The sequence below is a fragment of the Zonotrichia leucophrys genome, chromosome 3, assembly GCF_028769735.1.
Source record: "Zonotrichia leucophrys gambelii isolate GWCS_2022_RI chromosome 3, RI_Zleu_2.0, whole genome shotgun sequence".
In the NCBI taxonomy this organism is placed as follows: Eukaryota; Metazoa; Chordata; class Aves; order Passeriformes; family Passerellidae; genus Zonotrichia; species Zonotrichia leucophrys.
The window spans coordinates 79,851,699-79,875,081 of NC_088172.1; the positions used below are offsets into that span (position 1 = coordinate 79,851,699).

The following is a 23,383-nucleotide window of genomic DNA, read 5'->3' on the forward strand; positions in this document are numbered from 1 at the left end:
TAAAGGAAGCTGACAGCTGCATGATGAAGTGTGACATTTATAGTTAAAGTAAAAGGTACAGCTGACGTGAGATATCTGTGATCTTAACACTATTTGCCACTTTAACATTTTTCTCAACAAAACTTTATAGAAGGTTTTTTGAATGACACAGATAGGCCTATGTTTGTCCATTGGGTACATAAAAGTAAAATATTAAATAATACATATATGAGGACTTTCTCATATCTGGAATATTTGTAGTGGTGTTTAGCAATTGTTTGTAGTCAGTTTTTGCTTTATTCATAGAAATAGAAGTTAGCAATCCAGATGGAAAAATTAACTTAGTAGTTTCTCCTTGGCTGAGTGCCCTATATAGGGGGAAAACCAGCAACCTTCATCATTTCTTGGGGGTGCTAATTAAAGATATTAGTTAATCCAAGGTCTCAACTGGCTTTTTTTTCCCCTTTGAGCTGTCTTTGAAGGTCATGGATGACATGAGTTTGTAAAAAATGATTGAGAAAGATCTCTTTTTAAACCAATGCTGTATATGCAGACTGCAGAGGAAAGTCTTTATACAGCATTTTTAGCCAGAATTGAACTTAATTAAAAAAGAAAAAAGGTTTTCTTAAAACAATTTTCTGTTACCTACAGTACAGGGAATTAAATAGGGTCTTTCCAACTATAGAAGTGTTCTGAATATTTCATGAAAGTGCAGAAGCTTCTGTACTGCTACTGCAATTCCTATAAAATCTTGTGGAGTGGGACTCAGCTAAGTAGATAGTAAAGAGCTTGATGAAACCTAGTTACTTGTGTTTGAGTAGAGTGAGAAGGTATATATCCCCTTTTGACTGTCATTGTAGGATTAATGAGCAGAACAGCTATTTCTCAGCCTCACAGAATTAGGAGATAAGAGGCTTATAGGCCAGAGCAATAAAAGGATTTCCTACTTGATAGGCTGAGGAAGTTCAGCTGCAGCAGATTAGGAGGGTTCTGCCTAGAGAGCAAGCCACTGGAGTTCAGTAATGGGGGTTTTGGATCAACCTGCAGTAGGATTGCAGTCTGACAGACAAGGGAGTGCAGGGCTTCCTTCAATTCTTCTTCTCAAAAGCTGTGCCCAAGGACACACTTGAGATTTGAGGTGGGAAGTTTTGTAGAGAAGAATGGAAATAATTGGAAGAGTACTTTGCAAGCTGGAAATGTTGATCACCTTTGTGAAGTTGATTAGTATGTGCTCTAGCAAGGCTCTGTGCCTGCCAGCTCTGAGGCTGCAATGAGGTATCGGTAATGAGGGAGCTGTGAGGCTGGGTGGATGACTGCAGTTCTATTTCTGCCCTGGCATGTGTCCTCTGGCCACCCTCTTGAAGCAGCAGTTAAAATATTTCATTTGGAGGAGTTTTCATAAAGCAGTCAAATTTGTATTTTTGGTTGTTCCATTAATTTGTTGGGATTTTTGCTTATTTTTTAAAAAAAAATTATTTTTTTCCTGATTTAGCATCAGTACACCACTTCATGATTAGCCTTCGGTTAGTTTTCATTCATGGCAGCTTCAGGTAGGAGTTGGGCACTTGAACTTGCCTCTAAAATCTCATGAATTGCTCTGGGTCTCTGTGACTGACATTTATTTGTGCCTTTTTTCAATGCAGGGCCTGGATGCAAGTTTCCCTTAGAAGCAGTTTACTGGGCATGGTACTTTGCCTTGCAACTTTAGCAGTAATTTACTTGCCATGGGTTACCTCTCATTTCCAGAGCACATGAGATGGCTGTTCTGGTGTGGTATTCTTTGTAGAAGAAAAAAGTTAAACTCAGTACTGACAGGCATTCCTCCCTCAGACAGAGAGCTCTGTGACAGTCTGTGCCAACCTGGATTTGGTTGCTGTCACTGGGCCTGGGAATCCTGCAATTCAGTGATTTTCCAAGGGCTGATGTCATTGCTTTACTTCCATCCTGTTCCATACAGTTTTGCCTAAGGTTTTATTTTGTTGTGCAGAGTCTGTATTCCTAATAAAACTAAGTTTTATGGGATAAGAAATTCAGGATGTCAGTACAGGTGTCAACATGTACGCTCTTCCAGGCTTTCTTTTTTCTTCTCTCATTGCTTCTCCATTTCTATACCCCCTTGTTGCAAATGCTTGTTGGCTTGAGCAAGTTTGGCCAGACAAAAGGGGAGGACTGTGGAGGAACAGGTGAAGTATATAGAAAGTGTAAGCACATATAACTCGTGTTGGAGGATTGGCACACAGAAATGTTAAGTTTATGTATTTTCTGGATGCCTGAAAGCTTTTTAAGGTGTGGCCAGCTAGTGGAGGTTTTGTTGTCCATAGTGTAAGGAAGGTAAAGGATGTACCAATTGTTTGGCTTGTGCTCACAAAGAATTTTTTTTCTTTGCTGCCTCTCCACCTCTTGGATACTATAATGAAATGAATGTTGCTTAATAACTAAGAATCAGAGGATACTGATGCATTCTAATGAAACAGAGGCCTGATGGTAGAGAATTGCTATGAAGCAGGAATCATGCTGAGATTTTACTCTGGTTTCAATACACACTCAGTTATATAAATGAGAAATGTCTGAATTTCATTAAATTGATGAATTCTTTCCTTTGAAGATGACTGCTCTAACAAATAAGCAATTTTTTCTTTCTTTCACTACTTAAAAAGTAAAATAAAAGGGGTAGAAAGGGGCTGGTTTTTCAGACACCATGTTTGTGTAACCACTTGTTAGAGATCTCATGCTTAGCCTCTCTATTTTATTTTCATACCTTATGCAATCATACACTCTTGATATTTAATATGTAATTCTGTGTTCAAATGCTGAAAGAAGAGCAGCATCCCTGGGCTTGTCTAATGTAACAGCTCTAAAAAATGTGCATTTTCCTCTTGGATGTGAAGGAGTAGGGCTTTGTCAAGGCCACATAGTTGTGTCACCCAGTTAGGAAAGCAACAAAGGTAGATAAAATATTCCCTACAGCTACTCTTTTTGAAGATTTGGAAAGCTAACAGGGCAAGCATGTGTCATGGTGCATGCACAAGTACAATCTAGTATGGAAACTGTGTTGTTTCTAAGGGATGTTTTCTGAGGATAAGGAGGAATCTGAGAGAGCCAAAGGTCACACAGCACAGCTTGCCTTAGCATTGTCAAATCCCATCTGCTTGTCTCCTCTCCACAGGGCAGAACACATTGCATTATTGTACACTCAAAGTTCAGCACACCACTTGCACTTTTCCTTGCAAAAGAAAGCCTTGTAGGCTTTGAGGGCTTGTTAGAACTTTCAGACTGTTATGCTACAGGGTTTCATTCCCTGGGGTCCTGTTAGAGACACAGAGTTCAGAGCTGTCATACTGGCCAGCAAGTAGAAGGTAAAGATTGGAAAAAAATGTAATTTCTTTTGACTTTATCTTAAGGAAAGTAAAACAATTTGATGATTAGATGTGTGGGACATAGTGCCTGAATGTCTACTTGAGCTAATTTCTTCATCTTCTTGAAAGAGCACTGCTCCCCTTTGGCTACTCAGGAGAGAAGGTCATTTTTCAAAAACTTTATTGTTTTATTGAGTCCTATGGTTAAAACATTCACACTGCTGTCAAAGTGGGAGCTTTCTTCTACAGCTAGTTAGAGAGAATTGGTGAAAGTTCTACAAGATTTCCAAAGGGAAAGTAAGCACTGCATTCTCATGCATCAAAACATTTTGTCAGCCCAATGTTAAATTATGTGGTGTGCAATTAGAGCAGTGTGAAATGAAATCTTATTTCATCTCTCATCTGTTGTGTTCTATAGCATTTAAAATTAGTCTAATTATACTTTTGAAGGGATGGAGAACAGAGAACCACACTGTGGTGATGAACATGCAGTGGTTAGAAGCTAAAAGGGTGGTGAACAGCAGTAAGATGTTAAAGATAGAATGTGTTAATATTAGTAATATTAATAAACTAAAATAACAGTAATAGCAAGAATTAATTCTTAATTGATAATAGTAATATAAGTAATTAGTAATAGGAACAAGAGGATCTTGTTACTTGTCTCCCCATAGGACCCAGTTCCTACTATTTAGCAGAAGCTCATCTCAAGGTGTGGGCTAGGCTCTACAATTTAAACAGAAATTATAGGGAATCTGTGGGTTCTATTGGAAATCAAAAACCAGTCCCTAACTGCAGATAGTCTGGAAATTACTAAATCTCTCACAGCTGGGCATGAACACATGCCTATTGAGAAATAGAAAAATGGGCTTGGATTACCCCAAACCAGTAGCACAATCCTGAATGGGTCTTTACATACATGTTAGAGATGTTTGTACTCTCGTAGTTTTCTTGTTGTTCTAGACAAGAATCAAATGTTTTCTAACCTATGTAAACCTCAGGGTATGTGGGAGAGGTGGTGTATAATCATTAACACCCTGCTTACTGGCACTTATTTCCTCTGGAGCTGTGGAGTTTGATCTCCTGCTACCTGCAAGTTTTACATGCTCTGGTCAAGATGCTTTCCCTTAGCACAGAAGAGCTACGAGAACCATTCGCTTCCTCCTTTCTGGTGTAACTCTGTGCATATGTTGTGTCTGTGTATTCCCTTTTGGAGGCTTTGTTGCTTCCTTGAAGTGTGGAGCTAGAGGAATGAGCAGTACCAGGGTGCTCTTCAATTCAAGGAGTTTGCGTTTCCTTTTAATACTGTGATTTGATGTGTTATTTGCCAAAGCTGCTTTTCTTACTACAGGCATAGGAAAGAACACTTACAAAAGGTTAATATTTGTTGTTGATACCAATGACTAATTCTTCTAAGATACACATGATGAACTCTTGTAAGATTCGAACTTCAAGTGATTGTTTACTTTTAGCAGTAACAGCAATCAATGGTAGTGTGATGCAGTTAGTATCAGCAGTGTGAATATGAAAAGGATATTGAGGATACCTATCTTTTAAGCTGAACAGAGGGGGAAAAGTTTATTTGGAGTTTATACCATCTTCTGAGACTAACTCATTTCTGTGACAGAAAAATCACATGAGGCTTCAGTTAAATGCTTATATGTCCCCTGTCTGATCTTGGATCAAATGGATACTATTCTGTGATGAAGAAATTAGTAATGCTTTTGTAAAGGGTTTTTGAGAGTGTTTCTAAGAAAAAATACTCACTTTAAAAAGCTGCATTATAATATTCACTTGTTAAAGTTTTTCTCTTTAAACATATTTCTAACTTTCTTGTTGTCTTCAACCCATCTCTTTTAAAGATTTTTTTTCTTGGTAATAAATAGGTAGAATATTGTCATTCATTATTTCATTAATCTTAGGCAAATAACAGATTATCAGTTTTATGGAGTTAAAAGTAAACTAAAATGTAACCTTTTTAAAACAAAAACCTGCTCACTTGCTACAGAAGAGCTTTGGATGAAATGCAGCTGTTGAACAGTTGCTTAAAATAAATTGCATACTTTAAACCCACCAAGAAGATATATGAGGATTCAAAACTGTGTCACAAATCCTGACCTACTGAGAAAGAATGCTTAATGAAAAGACTACTGTACGTTTCACTGTATCCTTTGCAAGGAGGGTGAAATTCAGGTCAACAGGATAGAAGGCTTCCAGGACTCAGGAAACCTGAACAATCGATCACTGAGTAAACATTATTGCAGATACTTATGGAGAGTAATTGATCTTGAACACAATAATAGGCTTTATAAAAGGATTTAAAATGTTGTAATGTTTCCATATCTACTCTGGTATGATATATTGACAGTAATTACTTATGCATTTGTGAGTCCCTGATTACCTAAAGATATTTCTTTTATTTCATTGACATTGAAGTTTCAACCCAGACTTTTTAGTTGGGAAGGTTATTTAACATAGGAGGGTGGATGAGTTACTTGAGTGTTATAGTAGCATGTCTCATCAAGAGTGAAATACTGAGGTTTCATAATAAAGATACAGAATGTTCTCATTTATGACAAAATTGAAGTTAAACTCATCATAGCTTAATAGCTTGCGGTTGCCATATATTTATTTGTAAAGCATTTATAAAACTGTCTACTGCCTTCACATCTGGAAGCTTCACATCTTTTCAAAGCCCAAAACAAATGCTCCCACTCACGTGGGGTAGCTAAGCTGTCACAGTTATTGACTCAGACATATTTTTATCCTTATGTGAAGATGTGCTTAAAAGGAGGAATGCCATCATCCTGAACTTTTGGCCAAAAATTTTTTTCTGCTTATGGTTTTAAGCAACATTTGAATGCCGCTGTAACTGAAAGAAATTGAAACTTTTGTTCTTCTACTCATAAGCAGTCTTCATTTTCATGCTTTCCTTATCTAAGCCTTAAAGCTCTTGCTTTATGGTGTGGCTCTTACATAAAGCAATGCAAAAAGAGAACATTTCAATATGTAGTTGTAAATACAGAATTTGGCAGCCTGCCCCTAAAGTAGGCACAATACTTGAAACCATAATAAATTTCATCTAGTTGACAAGATTTCCAGCTGCCCTCGCACCCTAAATAGTCAGCGTGTCTGATTTGGGTCTTAAAGATTGCTTTAGACCTGTTCTGTTACTGAAGGGAGGCAGGTAGCCAAAGAAGTTAGCACTAATTCTAGTTTTTTAGGGCTGGCAGCTGACATGGCCCTTGTCTGGTTGCCATGCAGAGAAATAGTAATGCTGCTGTGTTGTTTTGGCCCTTCACTGTTGAATGTGGGAAGTCTTTTTTGTCTTTAGTCTGAAAACTATTATCAGTATTCCTGAGTGACCACTCTCCTGTGATTTGTGTGAAAAATGTTATTGCTTGCTGTAGAAATTACTAGAGAAACAAAGTTATGTGACGTATGTTTGAAGAAGATAGTCTTAATTTTAAATTTTTCCATTTGAAATTAGGGATTTGATCTTTAAGACAGGAGTAGCCACATAATTAGCACGTTTGTTAGTTCATGAGGGCATATCTGCTTATTAGCCAGTAGAAAATAAACCATTTTAATGTAATTCCTCACTTTCTGTGAAGATCAGACGCAGAGATTGGCATGAGCTGTGCAAGCAGCTCTTATGGATCTTTTCTTCCATATGATGCCACAATGGCATCTTCATCACTGACACACCACTGTCTGCTGGGTTTGTCTTGTCAAATAACCAGAGTGTGGAGTGAATTGATACTTCCAAGCAGTTAAACTGCTTTTTTACTAAAATGGCAGAATGTCCTATCTAATGACAGGACAGGATTACAGTATATATGCTTGCTGTAATCTACTTTATTTCTCATTGCACTTCAATGTGAAATACATCTACATTAAAGTCAGAGGACCACCTTGACCCTTCTGTCCCTTCAAGTGTTAAAATTTTAGATACATTTATTGAAAGGCAGCACAGTATGTTACTGCCCTTCCAAGTATTGCAATAACATTTTCATCCAAATTCACAACTCCAAGCTTTGCATTTATGGAGTGTGCAAGTCTTGTGGTGATTTTCTAATAGAGGCTCATGTCATCCTGATTTTAATGCTCTCTTTAATATTGATTAGGGGGTTTTCCACATTTTACTTAGACTAGCATATTTTAATAAAAGCATCTCTCGAACTTCTCATGTGTGGCCATGCTGATAACTTCTGAGAGGTCTGGTTTTCTCATTTTGCCCTGCATATCATAATATCATGTAATTTTTTTTTGCTTGAGCAACAGTGAAGAATACCTTAATATCTACAGAAGTAAGAATGCATTACCTATTTCATTGTTAGTCTTCTAGAAATGCATGGTTTCTAAAATGTACCCGTGTAAGATAGTTGAAAATGAAAAATAAATTTTACAAAATTTAGTCTTGATATAGTTTCTAAGAAGAAAATGTCAGACCATCAGGTTTTACTGTCTCTGCTCCATGGTAGTAGATCTGACACTTCTGCAGAGCCCTCATGATTTCAGGAGTACTGTACCTGTTTTGTGAGGGTCCAGCCACTTGGGTCAAATGGCCAGAGTGGAGCCTCATTGCCCCCAGAAAAGATCTGTCTGTTGCAGTGTGCAACTACTCCAGCAAAAAATAAACAGATTTGTCTGTACAAGAGGCAGTAGATGCTAATCTTGACTGAATTTCTGCCTAGAGAGAATGTGGACAACTCTTTCATTTTGCCTGCTGTGCTCTCTATTAATTGGAAAAGTTCTGGAGTGAAATTATGGAGTGAAATTATGGAGCTGCATCCTTAATTGTGGAACTGGCTGTTAGTTGATCTTCCTGCTTCAATATTGTAACTATGAGGCCTGATCCAGGAAAGCACTTAAATGTCTCTGTAACTTTAGGCGTGTGAATAGTTGTGCTTGTTCCGGTGGGAATTCTGACATGCATCTGTGCTGAAGTGCTTTGCTGGATCAGGTCCTACGCCTCCACTCCTAGCAAAGTCTCCTGGGAATATGACAGCATTGACAACCAAGCTAATATGACAAAAAGAGTCTAAATTTTACTTTTTAATTGAAGGTTCCCAGGAGAAAGCTATGCTTGGAAAATTCCTGTATCAACCTATCCATGTAGTTGTCTGTTTTTAAAATGTAACTTTTGAAAGTTTTGCCATTAGGTAGGGCTAAATAAAAAAATTCTCTAAAACACTGTATGGGTATTAAAGAAGCTGAGTTTAATGATGGTTGCTGAAGGACAAATATAGTCTCTATTCTTAGGCATCAGTGCATTCATGAAGAAGAAATACATTGTTGTAAGTGTTTCCTGGTTTGGATCAATACTACTTTCATTGGTGTTTTGTTTCACTTTTGTCTGTCAGGTGGTGGGTGACTAGTATTTCAAAGTAATTAATATGAATTATTGTTGTAGGAAAGCATTTTGGCAGTGAGCTGTACTCGTGTAAGTTATAACTGGTGTACTTACGCTGATTAACTTTGTGGGGGTTTTTTTTTGACAAGAGGGCATACGTGATTGTCTTTGAATTCAGAACTTCTCTATCAGAGAAGCAGGCATATCAGATGTCACCAGCACAGTGCTTTCTGAGCCTAGCTAGCAAACTGCCTTTGTCAGCATGTTAAAATGGATATTAAAGGATATGAAAACTCCTGCATGACCGAGCAATGAACTTCATGTTAACTGTGCATTGAACAGTGCAAATCTTTAAAAGTGAAGTCTCTAGTGCAACATTTAATTGATAAACTTTGCAGTTGTGGTTTGAGGAGCCTGCATATCTCTGGCTACTGTTTTGGCTTCAAGTACAAATGTTTAGTCAAGTCCTTTTCTGAAATCCTGTGCAGTCTTTAACACCCTGCAGTAGGTTGCTAATTAAATTAAATTGTAAGGATGGTTAAGGACTGGAGCACATTTCATACAAGGAAAAACAAAAAAAAAATGGAAATGCTTTGCCTAGACGAGGCTCAGGGGGATCTTGAAAAGGGTTTTAAGTACCTGATGAGAGGGAAGGAAGGAGAGCAGCAGACCCTTCTCAGTAGAGCCCACTGTTAAGACAAGAGGCAATGGGCACAGTTGGGAACACAGCAACTTAAATCAGGACACAAGAAAACATTTATCTATTGTTAGGGTGGCCCAGCACTGGAATGGATTGACCAGGCAGGTTGTGAAGTCTCCACACAGCTGGACATGATCTGGGACAACCTGTACCAAACCCTGTTTCAGCAGGGCTGTTAGAGAAGGCAGCCTGTGTTCTCTAGAGGTGTGTCCAACCTAAAGACCCCTGTGAGTGAATACATTGCTGCTGTGATGCAGTAAAGGGGCTTATGTATATTATTTTATTTATAGGTTATTTTATACATATGATAATTAAAACCATGTTCATGTTTTCATACATATATGGGTATGTGTGAAATCAGCTGGTGAACACCAGATATACTTTAAGTATTCCTTTTTTAGCATTATGCGTGTTGTTGACCAAACCACTGTGCATATATATATTTACTCTTGACTCCTGTCTGTTCTTCCTCTAAATCTCTCCTGATTTGCTTAAAAATGTATTTAAATGTAAAACATTCTTGAAATGACAGGTGTGCTGTAGGGTTGATTGTGGACATAGCTTTTAAAGGCCCTTAGCTTTCTTTGGTCCCACTTTTGTTATTGCACTTATCTCACAAGTGCATGTGGTAGAAAAAAGAGCCTTGGCAACAAGGTCGGGCATTGTTGTGTTTTGTTTATTTTTTATTTTTGGAGGGGTTTATTTTGTTTTGAATTTTTGAGTTGGCATGTTTTATTGGGGTTTTTTTCTTTTGGGTTTTGCTCTTTGTGGTATTCTTGGAGTTTAGTTTTACTTGTTTGTTTGGATTTTTTTAGAATCTTTGGTCCTTATTTGGAAAGATTTTTGGAATACCTCTAAACACTTCTGTTTTTCATTAGTGTTTACTTCAGTAATGAACATTAGTTCATTAGAATGAACATTAAGAGCCAGCTAACTTGTTTTGTATTAAGTCAGGAGGAAAAAAGTTTATAAATGTAATACTGGTAGATAGAACTCCTCTAGTTTTATACATGTGGGAAGAAGCACAGTTGCAAACACTGAAAAGAACCCAATATCTGCAGAATCAGACCAAGTTTATGAATTGATGTTTGGAAGTATGTTTTTTCTTCTGAGATTTTGGTAAGCAATTGGTTTCTCAATAAATACTGCCTTCAAAAATGCAGTCTTGATTCAACATTTGGATTTAGAAGACCAAAGGTTCTTCCTATATGCTCTTAATGGTATCAGAAATGTTGGAAATTGCTTTTGTTTTTCTTAATGGGGTTATAAGGATGACAGATTGCAAACTGATGTGTTTTGGTGTGCAGATTAGATTAGTAAAATCCAAGAACCATTTTTGAAGTGAGCACTGAATTTAATGGTTGAGTTAGATAAATATATAAATATCTGATACATACCTGAGGAAATACTCTAAGTGTTCAATAAGTAAGTCTGTGAACAGATACTGTTATTTTTTTAAAGTGTTTATTTGTTTCTTCATATCTGTGGTTTCAGGTTAAAGGTTCTTACAGGGTTTAATGTTAAATGTTGCATGTGCATTTAGTATGGATACAAAGGGGAAAAATAGAGTGTACACAGTTTTGTTTATTAACTCTGTGGCTCAGAAAAACTTTTTAAATGTCATGATTGCAGTTTAAAATGTTACTAGGTCTTTGCTGGAATTACTCAAATAAAAAGTTTGATTAATATACATGTGATGTCATTGTCTAGCAATGAAAAAGGATTCTGCTATAGTATTGACTATTTCCAGGTTAAAAAAAATTTAAATGCATAGAAGATGTAAAAAGACCCAAAAGACCTTAGCAAAAGCAATTACATGATTCAGGTTTTTCAGAGAAAAGTGATAGCTATTTTCTGATTTTGTTTTTCAGTTTCTATAGCTAGACGTGTCCAAGACCCATTAGCTGAGCTAGTGAAAATCGAGCCCAAACACATAGGAGTTGGAATGTATCAGGTAAGATAATACCTGTATCATTTAATCTAAGTCATTTGTCATGATATAGAGCAACACCAAAATGCTGCTTTATAATTGTCAACTGCTTATGTCTCCTTTAAAAGATGTTTTCAGTTTTGATGGAATTGTAGTAAATGCTTAGAAGTCATAAACTGCCTTTTTTTTAATCTCTACTTTTAATGATTGTGATTGAGACTCTGAAATGGCTGTAGCCAGATGTATAGTCTATTAAATACGTCAAATCAGACAGGTAACCTGATCTGTAAACCTTTCTCTTTTTCTGTATTGTTACAGCAATGGGGTTTTAGGTCTTTGTGTAAAATACAATGAGATATTGATCCTCCATTTAGAAGCCATTAATTTGTATTATTAGGTGCATTCCTTTTTAGAAGTTTGTAATAAAAGGGTTTGTTTTGAAGCTTTTCATTTAGTAAAGCTGAATTGGAAAATGTTTGACAATTGTGATTTTTATACATTTTTGTAGGTTATTTCTGAGAAGCAACTTTTACTTTCCAAGTTTCATTACAAAGAGCATGATGTTAGGAAGTGGTACATAAGTTATTGTCATTTTACAGCATATTGGCATAGATTCAGGGAAGCATTTATGCATGTGCTGATGTCCCATCAAATAAAGAAACAAACAAAAAACCCTCAGAAAATATGGCAGATGCTTTTCTTTGTATTTTTGAAACTATAGAATGGGAGTAAATTTGTGTGACTACAGCAGAATTCAGGACAAAAAGTCTAGAACTGTCTGGACCTGTTCTTTCAGGTCAGCTTCTGAGCATTAATGGGATAGAATGCAATTAGCAGCCTAGAACCCCTTGCTGCCACTGCTAAAGGTGGTGTGACAAAGATAAGATGTTAAGAAAATCTTCCACAAATGTATGCCCTGTTTGTTTTTACAGAACTGAGGGTCAGTATTTCAGTTGGTTAAAGTAGAATTCAGAACTGCTTTTTAAGTCCTACTTGTATTACCACAGATGATAGAACATATTAATGTTGCTTGCTAACTGCAATCTTATTGGTAAATCTAATTTAAGTAATCTTTTGGTATCAATTATACCATACTCTTTGAGGGAAATTGTATTGAAGGGCTGAAACACTCTAGATTTCTTTAACACATGTATCCAGATTTCAGTAAAAAAGTACTTTATCGGTGGCAGCTGTAAATATGGGTGTGGTCATGTGGCAAAAAGATGAGCTTCAGTCTGAAGTGTAGTTGATTCCCCTACTTGTGGAGACCCAGAGATTTAATTTAAAACAGTAGCAGTGATATGTTGAAACCAAAATAATGGGAAGTGATACAGATTTTTGTTCATCCTTGCTTTAAGGAACGAAGGATTAAAAAAATAACCTTGAAATGCTGGGTTAGCATTTAGAGAAGTTGATTGATTTTTTTAAACAATAGTTCCAAGATGGATTTTACTATTTACAGTATACTGTGAATTCTTAAGTATTAGTAGCTTGCATTGGTGTGTCTAGGAGATACTGATTTAAATGCATACCATCTCCTGTGGCCCATGTGGACATTGTACAAGCTTCCATCTAAAGCAAAAACACATGGAATTGGTGGTGGTCATATGGTTTTAGGATCATTATAGTATGAGATGAATGTTGCAGTGAACAATATTGTGGCAGCTAGCTGCAGTCTCAGGGACTGAAGCTGGTGTCATTTACCTTTCATTCATTGAGAGCAGGGTAAGAACCATGTTCCTGGCCCTTCCAGAGAAGCTTCTTGATCCACTACAGGTGTGTTGTGAGTAAATGCCTAACTGTGCTATTTTGTTATTGTCCAAATTGGTTAGATAAAACGTTTCAGCAAAATAAATTCCCAAAGCCTAGGATAATAGAGGTAGACCTCAAATACTGGTCATTCCCAGCTATATGCATTTTAAATTTTTGTCATGGTTTGAATAAACCTCTGAGGTAGATACATGTCCTGTTGGAATTCACAAGAATCACACAGCTGCTATAGTGTGCTTGTTCAACGATACAAAATTTCTCAAGTGCTGGATCTTAGCTGTGTTACTGAAAGCAAATTTGCACTCTTGAAAACAAAGTCAGAAGGTTTGCTGCCCTCTGGGCATGGCAGCTCTCTTGTGGCACAGGAAGGGAAGGGGAGGAGGAGAGGAATTAAGCTTTTCTGTTTTGTCTTTTAGAGTTTAGAGAGACAGCCGCTTGCTGGTGTCTCAGAGGACAGGCGTGGAAAAAGCTGTTTTGTTGCATAGGGAGTCCCAGAGTAATGGCAGATAGAATCCCTCAGATAAAGAGTATTTCAGGTACAGAATTTTATAATATCCAAGGCAACTTGAAAGGTTTTATTATATTTTAATTTATAACCTAAATGCTGGCTGCAGCTTTTTATTAACTTCTGTGATGAAATGTGCAGTGCACAGTCTAGATCAGAAATACAGCAGTCTTTTCACAGAGGTGGTTGCTTTCTTAGCCTATTGTAACTTTAAACCTAGCATTTAAATATGACCTTTCCTTTCTTAAACACCCTGAAATTGATATCTAAAATCTGACAAATACAGGTTTTGGCATTCTTGTCCTGAAAGAGGGATAGTGATTAGTCTGTCAGCAATTAGGCAGAGGCAGGCTGAGACTGTGCTGCTGCCCCATGAGCATGGAAGCTGTATAGCACAGGCAACACGATGGTTTCTCCAGGGATGGTTGCACACTCACTGTGTGTTGATCAAAGAGTAAACTTCCTGAGGGGATGGTCCTGCCTTTTCTGGTACTCCTGCCCAAGTGCCCAAATTTTTGTGTTCGTAATGGCTGCATGATGTCCTGACTTGGCATAACAGAGGGGCAGCAGTGCACAGCTTGCAGGGGAGTGGAACTGGGGCAGCTGCCTTCACAGCAGCCTCACTGACTTGGGACAGGGCCTCTGTCAGTTTAGGATTGCCAGAGGTCCCAAAATACTCTGCTCAAAAGGCAGTGGCAAAGACAATAATTTGTCTTTTCTCAGAGGTTGAAGTGAGAGACTGGTGAAGCAGAATCTGCCCAATAAAGGCTGTAGCTTTTGTAGTGAGACTGTGATACAGGAGCAGTGTGTGTTCAGCTGAGTGACCCCTTTGGGCAGGAGGTGCTCTGCTGCTGTCAGCAGTTATAGCAGCTCTACAGAAAAGTGAAGTGTTCGTGTGCTCAATCCTCTGCTAACAATATGAGCTTGCCCAAAGTCTGTGGAGTGTGTGCCACACAAAGAGAACTGAGTGAAGGGGCTGCATCTTCTCCAATTGCTACTTCCATGGGATTTTGGATCCCTCCTGTCTGGTCTCTTGGTATTTAGTGTGCACATTTGTGAGAGTATTGGTGTTCTCTTGTTTTTCTAATGCAACTTTTCCAAGCAAATATGCTCATTTGGGTGTGGATGCTTTGGATATGGAATTGCAAGTTTCCAAGTAGCAGGAGATCTGTGTAAATTGAGTCCCATCAGCTGGGATTTGTTTACTTATTTTAGATGAAAAAAAGAATTGAAACTTGAACTTGGCCACCTGCTTTTATTCTCATTTCAATTTATGATTCTGAGTTTGCGCACTGCCAAGAAAATCAGGTTTGTCAGAGAAAAATAAACAGGCCCCGGATTTCCTAACAGGTATTTCCTTAAACAAAGAGAAGCACAGCCTGATTTATTAGAGCCTCTCTCAGACTAAATTCCAAGTGCCTAGAGGTCTTGTCTTCCTTCATCTTTATCTCATTAGGAAAATTGTTCTTTCCTCCCAGACAGGAACCTAGCCAAAATTAATTTATCACCTTCAGGGCATATTAGTATGATTTCTTCTGTAGTTGAACATGAAGATGATGCCCAGATTCTGCCTGATACAGAATATATTTGCCTTGTCACCACCCCATGCCAGTTCAAAGCTAAATTTCTATTTTGGGAGAAGCAGTTAGTGGCTCAAGACTTTATTGTGCTGTACACTGAATTTTGGCAATTAATTACCATTGCAGTTGCAATGATCTTGGAAGATAGAGAAAAGAGCTGAGAATAAAGCTGCTTCACAGAGATTGTGGTTAGGGAATTGAATTTCAGAGCAAAGAAAATGAATAAGAAGACAAAAAACTTTACTCTCAAATAAAACCCCAACTTTTCAGAGGTGAGCAAAGTAGCACTAAGCTAAATTTTCATCATAGTAAAGAGGGAAATTAAATTAATATACTTCTAAAATGTCAAAACCTGAATCTGTGTTAAAAGGCAGAGAAATGATAAATAGAGCTAAGGAATATGTTACGTTTGGTTGGTCTTTTGATGTTCATTTGATGTACAAAATCCCTGGATGCTAAAAAAACTGGTAACCTCAAGAGAAAGAGATAGATGGAGGTCAAACTCATCTGTAGTCTATGAACAAAATGTGATCTGTGTTGTAGGATTAGAATTTTTGACAAGATCTGTGTAATATTAAAAAATGTGCACTATGACTGATCTGTAAAAAGCAGTATCCTATTTGGTCCTTATAATTTCAGGAGTCCAAAAATCTGTTCATAATCTATTTTTGGGTGTGGTAACATCTTCACTGGATGTAAGGGATAATATATGTAGTTCTGTGACCTCTGAAGTGGAAGAATACTTGATTACAGATGTACTTGGAACATTTTGCATCAAATGAAATTTGTAAACAATATTCTTCAGTAGCATTTCCTCAGGAAAAAAAAATTGAGCTAATTCTTTGTTTGTTTTCTATAAATGCTGAAGGTCCTGATCAAAGAGAGTTTCATAAAGCCTAGTCAGTGTGTCTGATTGTAACTGAACCTGGAAATGTCCTTTTTGTCCCTCCTATCCATCTTCCTTTCCATGGTCGTCTAGTTATTGGAGTGCATTGTTTTTGCATTTTAGTATTATCTGCAGGAACTTTTATTGTTTCAGTTGCAATTTGATTTTAGTTCTAAGCTTGAGTTTTTCCCCCAAAGAAAATGAGTATGTTTTGGTAAATGACAGTACAAATTTAGAGAATGCTTTCAATCAGATACACTTTCTCTTCGGTTAGATCAGATATTAGCCACTTTAAAATCTGCAGTTGGAGAGGAAGGAGCTTTTTTCTTTCTCCTAAAATTCTGTGTAGAATGCTGACTGATATTGCAGGCCATCCTTGCCTGGGTCCTTCCTTCCTTGTCTCAGGGCCAGACAGGGGCAGCTGATAGACAGTGGTGGAGAGATGTTAGTGGCCTCTCCTGTACGTGGCTGAAATTGCACGTAGCCCTTGTTTGTTGTTTATTCTTCTTGTTTGTTGCATTCTTTAGTTGTCTTCCTCCCTCAAAAGATGTCTGTGGATGGCATCATCACTGCTGAGATTTATTTTTTTTTAACCTCCAGGTGGTCCCTCTGCAACAGGAGGGCTATTAACCCTCCTGTTGTGAGGGACATTATTAACCTCCTTTTTGACAGTAATACTGCTTAAAATTTTATTTTTCTGGTGAACACCCATCATGCATATTATTTGTTGGAGACAATCTAACTGTATATTTGATGCAATGGAGATATCTGAGAGCTGAACTAAAGCAACATTTTAGAAATACAGGGATCAAAAGGGGCAACCTCAGGGATACCTCTAAGTGCAGGACCAGGTGTAGTTGGTTCAGCTTGATGCAGCTGTGGGCTGAAAAACTCTGCATTATTTCTGTTGTCTTTACTGCAACAGAATCTGACTTGTCCCTTGCACTGCAGGTATTTATTTGCCTCTTCTTACAAAACCCCAACAAACAGAACTCAGTAGCTTGGGTAAAGCAAATCTTGTATTGTTTCTCTAGTAATGAAAACTTGAAAATTTGTGTTTAAGTAGAAAGCTTCTAATAAAAGAAAAAGCTGTGAGGTAACTATTACTAGTCATTGCAAATGAGTTGTCAGAATCCAAACACTGGTCATCACAAAGAATCAGTGTTTGGTTTGATAAAACCTTTTATCTTCTTTTTTCCTTAGAATAGATACACAGTTTTAAATGATGAAATATATGAGACTTTGTATCATTGGTATCTGATTTTTGGGTATATCTTCTTTATGTAGTACACTTTTACTTAATAGTGTGAAGCAAAGTACTGGAACTGATTGTTTTTCAGGAGAGTGTGTTTTTCACTGAATATTTAAGGAGTTTATTCCACTTCTTTCTTTATTTTGGGGGATTTTCTTGATTGACCCATAGAGTTTATGAGTAGCTAGGTGTATTACTTGGACAGCATAGGAGAATCACTCATGTATGATGACATGATGAGCAAGAGTGTCTTTTGTTAAACCTCTGAGGTGGGATTGTCAAAACAGACTCAGAGCTGAGCTTGCTGTATTAAGCTTACTAAAACAAGTTTGTGTGGATTCTCAACTTGCATTTTTTTGATTAAAAAAATTGGACGTCATATTAGGTGAGCAGTGCTTTATTTTGCGTGATTCACGTAGCTCCTGTGGAAACACAGTTCAGCAGGAATGTTGTTTGCTGGTCAGAATTTAGGTTGCAGGTTTCAACACCCAGCTCAACAGCCTGTCTACAAAAGGCTTCAGCATTCCTTCTGTATTACTACGCTGAATACACACATACAGTTCAGCAAAGAACTGAACCTCCTTGGATAACATTGGAATTTCATGAGCTTGTTTATGGTTTTACGTACTTAAATTGAAGTGGTTGCCTACAGAGAATCTTTGCTTAAACAAAGCAAAGTCTAAGGGTGAGAATACCAACATTGAGTTATGTGTATCTTGCAGTAATCAAACAACTTAGTAATAAATGTAAATCATTCCTTTTTGGCAGTGTATGGCAGCTGGCTGGTTATGGATCTACCTTAAGTTGAAAAACTTAATAAAAGGAGATATGCTAGTGGACTGGAATCTGAAATGAAAGAAACTAGCTATACTTGTATAAATTTTAAAAATAGGCTAACTGATATGTTGACATTATTGTAAATTTAAAAAAAAAAAAGTAGTAACTGGACAAATTCTGGGCTGCTTCTGTATTGAATCTCATCTCTGAATAAACTCACTGGGGCTTTAAAGACAGGGACATGCAGGATAGGATTTCATTGTGCTCTTAGCTCTGCTCTTCAATAATGGAAACTTAAACCTCTCCTGTGAACCTGTAGTCTCCTGCAAAGAGATTATTGGCGCTGAATGTTTTTGCTGCATACTGCAAGTGATTGCTTGAAATTTGTGGAAGAGGGAGAGAAGTACTCAAGATTTTAAGATTTACAAAAACTTTTTGAGGTTTAGGGTGTGGTGGCTGTACCAAAAAAATATTTAGAGCAGTCCAAAAATCCAGTGTCCTATCAGTAAGGACAAAGGTGTATTTATTTCTTGACTTAGATGGATATATAGGCCGGTGAACAGGTTTTGTATTTATTTCTTGACCTAAATGGATCTATAGGCTGGTTAATACAGGATTTTTAGCACTGCGCAGGTTATGGAATCCTTAATTTTCCTGCAGTAGTGATGAAATATTAGCTCTGTGAGGAAAGCAAGCAGAAAAAAAAAAAATCACATGTGCTCTTTGCCCAACATAATTTTTAGGGTAAGTTATGAGCTTTTCATTTTGTAAAATAAAGCTCTGTGAACCAAGCCATCTGATATCCAATGGGAGCAAAGTCTTTGCAGACAGCTTTGCCAGGGAGTGGTAATAACCCCATAATGTTTTGGATGTTTCCCCACCCTACTGAAGTAGGTGCACAAAACTTAGGAATGCTTTCCAAGTAAGTTGCACCTCTGGCAAGTTTGTGTAATTTAATCTTCAGCAGCAGTTCTGCTGACTGCCAGGAGTGGTTTATGTATCCTGTAACTTGGCAGTCTCTCTGGTTGCATCTACCTATTCTCTGGCTGGCAAAGAGAAATCAAATGTTCTGCCAGCAAAGCACAATAAACTTTTGCTAGTCTATTACAGCCATTTGCAACAAAACAAAGGGATATAGAAAGAAATAACTGTTGTGTTATTAGTTGTTTTAGCTAGCACACTGTATTTACTGGCATCTCCAGGAAAACATGCCAGCTCAATGAGGTGAGATGCTGCCCCTTTAAGGAAATGAAGCAAAATGTGTGCATGTGTATTTGCAAAGAGTGCAAGAGCACAGTGGTATCACTCCATCTGCACATGTCACTCATGGAGCTGCCCATGGACTGCATCTCCTTTTGCTGCTGTCACCAAAAATGCAGTGTGGACAGCATTTGAACACTTGTCAGAGATGTGCCTCTGTAAGCAACTTGAACTGCAGGTAAATTTTAGACATTACTGCTAATAATCCCCCTCTCACACGGCTGCTGTTTGTTTTTGGAGAGTTTGTACCTGCGTATGTGGGCTTTTACAGAGCTGATGAGGTTGTAGGAAAAGTGGGGGAGCTCCAGAAGTGTTAGTGTACTGAGGTGGGATGATCTAAGGGTGTTGATAGGAAACAGCTGCTGGACAGATTTGCCCTCCCTGTCAGTTTGTTTCTGATTGCTTAATTACCAGTTCTCTTGGCAGAAATTTGTTAGGAAGTTTTTTGTCACCATATGACAACAAACTTGTGATTCATGCTGTAATAGGGCTAAAGTGAGATGTGTTATTGTTCATGGAAAATAGGTGTAAAGGTTGTTTACTTCCAGACCTCTATAAAAGCAGCACATAGAAAATTGTGAGCAGAATTGCCCAGATGTAGGGTACCCTGTCTGCAAGCCTGCTTAATATTTCAGTTTGATTTTTTTCCCAGTTTTGTAACTTGGGCAGAGCTAATTCAAACATAGGCTGACCACCTGAGTGAAGATCCACCAGGCATATTAAACTTTTTGAAAGATTGTTCTGATGGGGGAGCCAAGTGGCAAGAGGAGCCAAATGGGAATTGTGAGGCTGATATCCTGCAGCTCAGCTTGATATGGCTTCTCTGTGCATTGGATTGGAAAAACTTGTTTTGACTTGGTTGACTAAAAGCTGAAACAGAAAAGATGATGATCAAGTAAAAGTGTTGTAAAAGTATTTTGATTGAACAGCTTCTGTAATGTATGAGATGCTGTTGGGTTTCCTGTTTACATTTCAAGTGTTTAATAACTTTAAGTGAAAATATGCAAGTTGAGCACTGAAGAATTGTTCAGCTCCTTCCATCTGGGTTTCTGTTAAATTTTCATAACTAAAGTTCTTCACATTTTTGAGACAGTCTTTGAAATACTACCATAAAAAACAGAGCTGCAGATTACTTATGGTGTTACCTATACCTATTATGAGCTGTTTGTGTTTGTGAATTTGTGTTTCATGGTCAGTTATCTTTTATGTGAGGTAAATTAATTTCTAAGGTGCTTTATTACAAATTGTATTCAGATTTTAATGTAAATATTATAATGATCAAATTGTTAAAACTATTACCATAATAAAAACATATCTTTAGTGTCTGAAGTCAGGTAAGTGTGTTAGTAGGGATGTGAATCACTTGCTTTGAGTATGTGGGGGGGCCAGTTTAAACAGTGCAAATGTAAATATTATTTGTTGCTGGAATTCCATAGTCACTGCTTGCTGTGCAGTGGTCATCTGTTGTTTTGGTTTCATGAATTAACAGTATATTCATTTGACTCATAAGGAAATATACTAATACTATCATGTTTTTGAGTGATTCCATGTGAGTTTCTAGCACAGCAGCTGTTGATTTGATACCCAAAAATCTGAAATGAGCAATAAATTTGTGCTGTCTTTCAGTAGGGAGAACAGAAGTGGCAATTAAAATTCTTATGATACTTTAAAACCATAAATGATTTGCTAATATGTATGGTTTCATTGGTTGGTATTAAATAAAGTAAGAACTTGATGTTTTGCAATGAAATTCATAAAATAATTATTTTAATGTAGTTTTAACAAATACCAAATTATGGAATGCTGAAAGAATTCTTTCATGTGTTTACTTAGGCTATGAATTAATTTTTCTCATTAGTTGTTTACTATAAAATGTAAGTAACTGATAAAATTCATGCAATATGTTAATGTACATATTTGTTTTAATATTGGACCCGTGATAAAACCTTTCTTCCTCTTGAATAGCAAGAAGATGAACTTAAATTAAGGCAGGAGGAATTTAAGTTAGTGTTGCTGTTCCTCATGATAATTTTGTGACAGTTATGTCATTCAAAAGACATCACTGAGACAATGTAGCATGCAAGATTTCTCTGATGTTTTGTAATTTGTTGCTTTTTAGATTTTTATCTTGCTAATAACACTTATCCTAACAAACAGTTTTGAAAAAATCATTTTAGAAACTAAAATTGTGTTTCACTAGACAGTGATTAATATCTGTGACCTTTATTTTTGTATCAGGAACATAAATATACACTTTTTTCTGTGTCAGTCATTGTCTAAGATTTCATCTTTGTTCTGCTTTCCATTACATACCATGAATTATATGAAATTAATTTAATCGCTACTCCAAACAGAAATTAATGTGCCCTAATCCAGAGTTACGTTGTTTGCTTTTACAACTGTAAGTCATAAGTAATTAATTTTCCTTGGAAAATTAATTCACTTACCATTCCCAGTAGCATCATATGTTGACACAGGGTTATAGATAGTTTAATATTTTTGTTCAGCATGTTGGCTTCAACTTTGGAAGACCTTAAAGCAAAACAAATTCTAATTTACTCAACTGTATATAATTCAGGGTTATTTAAAGTGAATGTTGTCTTTATTGCTGTCAACCAGCTGATGGTGATGATTCTAAAATTATATTCAGTCTTCCAGAAAACTGATGTCTATGGACATATGTGATTTATTTCTCCAAAAGCAAAAAAACCTGTTTCATAGCATACATTAGGATAACAGTGCCACTGGAATCTCATCAGTAGTAGAAAAACTTAGCTCCATGGAGAACATAACTATATATTACGAAGCCTTGGGCTAAGAAGCTCTGTTTTTCCACCTGCCTTGTGTTGCTTGAGATGTTTGTAGGATTCATTACTCGTGTTGCACTCAGAAATTTCCTAAGTTGCCTTACTTTGGAATGTTGTTTTGTTTTCTATATAGTCATGGACAGAAGGGCATCTCTTTACAGTTCCAAAGGGCATAATGGGCACTTGTGTGGGTGGCCCTGTTGCCCACAGCTGACTGCCCTTCATAAATGACTTTGAGTAGCGGGGGCCAGAAGTCTTCCGGAATGAGAGAGGCAGCTTTTCAGTCTAATGTTTCACGTTTGCCAGGAGGACCTCTTTTCTTTTTTTCTTTTTTTTTTCTTTCTTTCTTTTTTTTTTTTTTTTTTTTAATTCTGTGCAGCTCCATAAAACATGGTGTTTATTACTTTGGTTTATTTTTATTTATTTAAGTTTCCCAGCTGAAACTCCAGTGATGGCAGTGTTGCAGTTCAAACAAGCAAGGCTTATTTTATAAATGTCCCTTTGTGAGTTGGTGGCTGCATTTTGCCTGAATGCAAGGGGTTGATATCAATGACATTTAATTTAAAATTTTGGAGGTGGAAAGTAGAAATTGACATTTAATTCCAGTGTAAAGTTACTGTTAGAACAGGCATAAAAATATTATTGCATTAGCAATCACAGGAAGAAAATAAACTATGAGTACATTAACAATATACAGTCATATGACAGACTTGTATAAAATAGAGCAGTAGATAGATGAATTTTTTTCTGATGCTTTTTTTTACAACAATATATTTTATTAAGTAGACAGTGTACAGAAAAAGTATTCAGCTAATATAAACAGTGCCTACTAATAGTGCCTAAAGGTAAATTTCTCTGTACACAGTAAAGTTGTGCGTAGATAAATTTTATCACACATCTCTTATACATACATGTGTGTAAATGCAGCATTGCTGAATGCGTTGACAGAAATCTCCACTAAATTCTCTATCTGTTGCTTTCAAATTCAATTATCTTGAGCTTCTCTAGCCTATATGAGATATTTAATGCTGCATTGTGTATCTTTAATGTAACAGGTCTCAGTAGCTACTGCTAGCTGTTTCATTATTGTGGCTAAACTATTTAAAACTATGATGCTTAAAAATGCAAAGTGTCCTGCAAAAAAACCATCTGGTAAATTGAGTTTGGCCACATACTTCTTGACAGTCGTGTCTAAAAGTGAAGCTGTGTCCTACCCACCGCACCAAGC

General features: G+C 37.0%; 1 protein-coding gene across 1 annotated transcript in view; it reads left to right on the plus strand.

Moving 5' to 3' along the window:
* The window catches only part of SRBD1 (S1 RNA binding domain 1), a 124,512-nt gene that overhangs the window by 63,425 nt on the left and 37,704 nt on the right, over positions 1-23,383 (plus strand). The window contains exon 18 of the mRNA XM_064708958.1: positions 11,260-11,342. Within this exon, the coding sequence (XP_064565028.1) occupies positions 11,260-11,342 (83 nt within the window). The remainder of the gene's footprint in view (positions 1-11,259; positions 11,343-23,383) is intronic.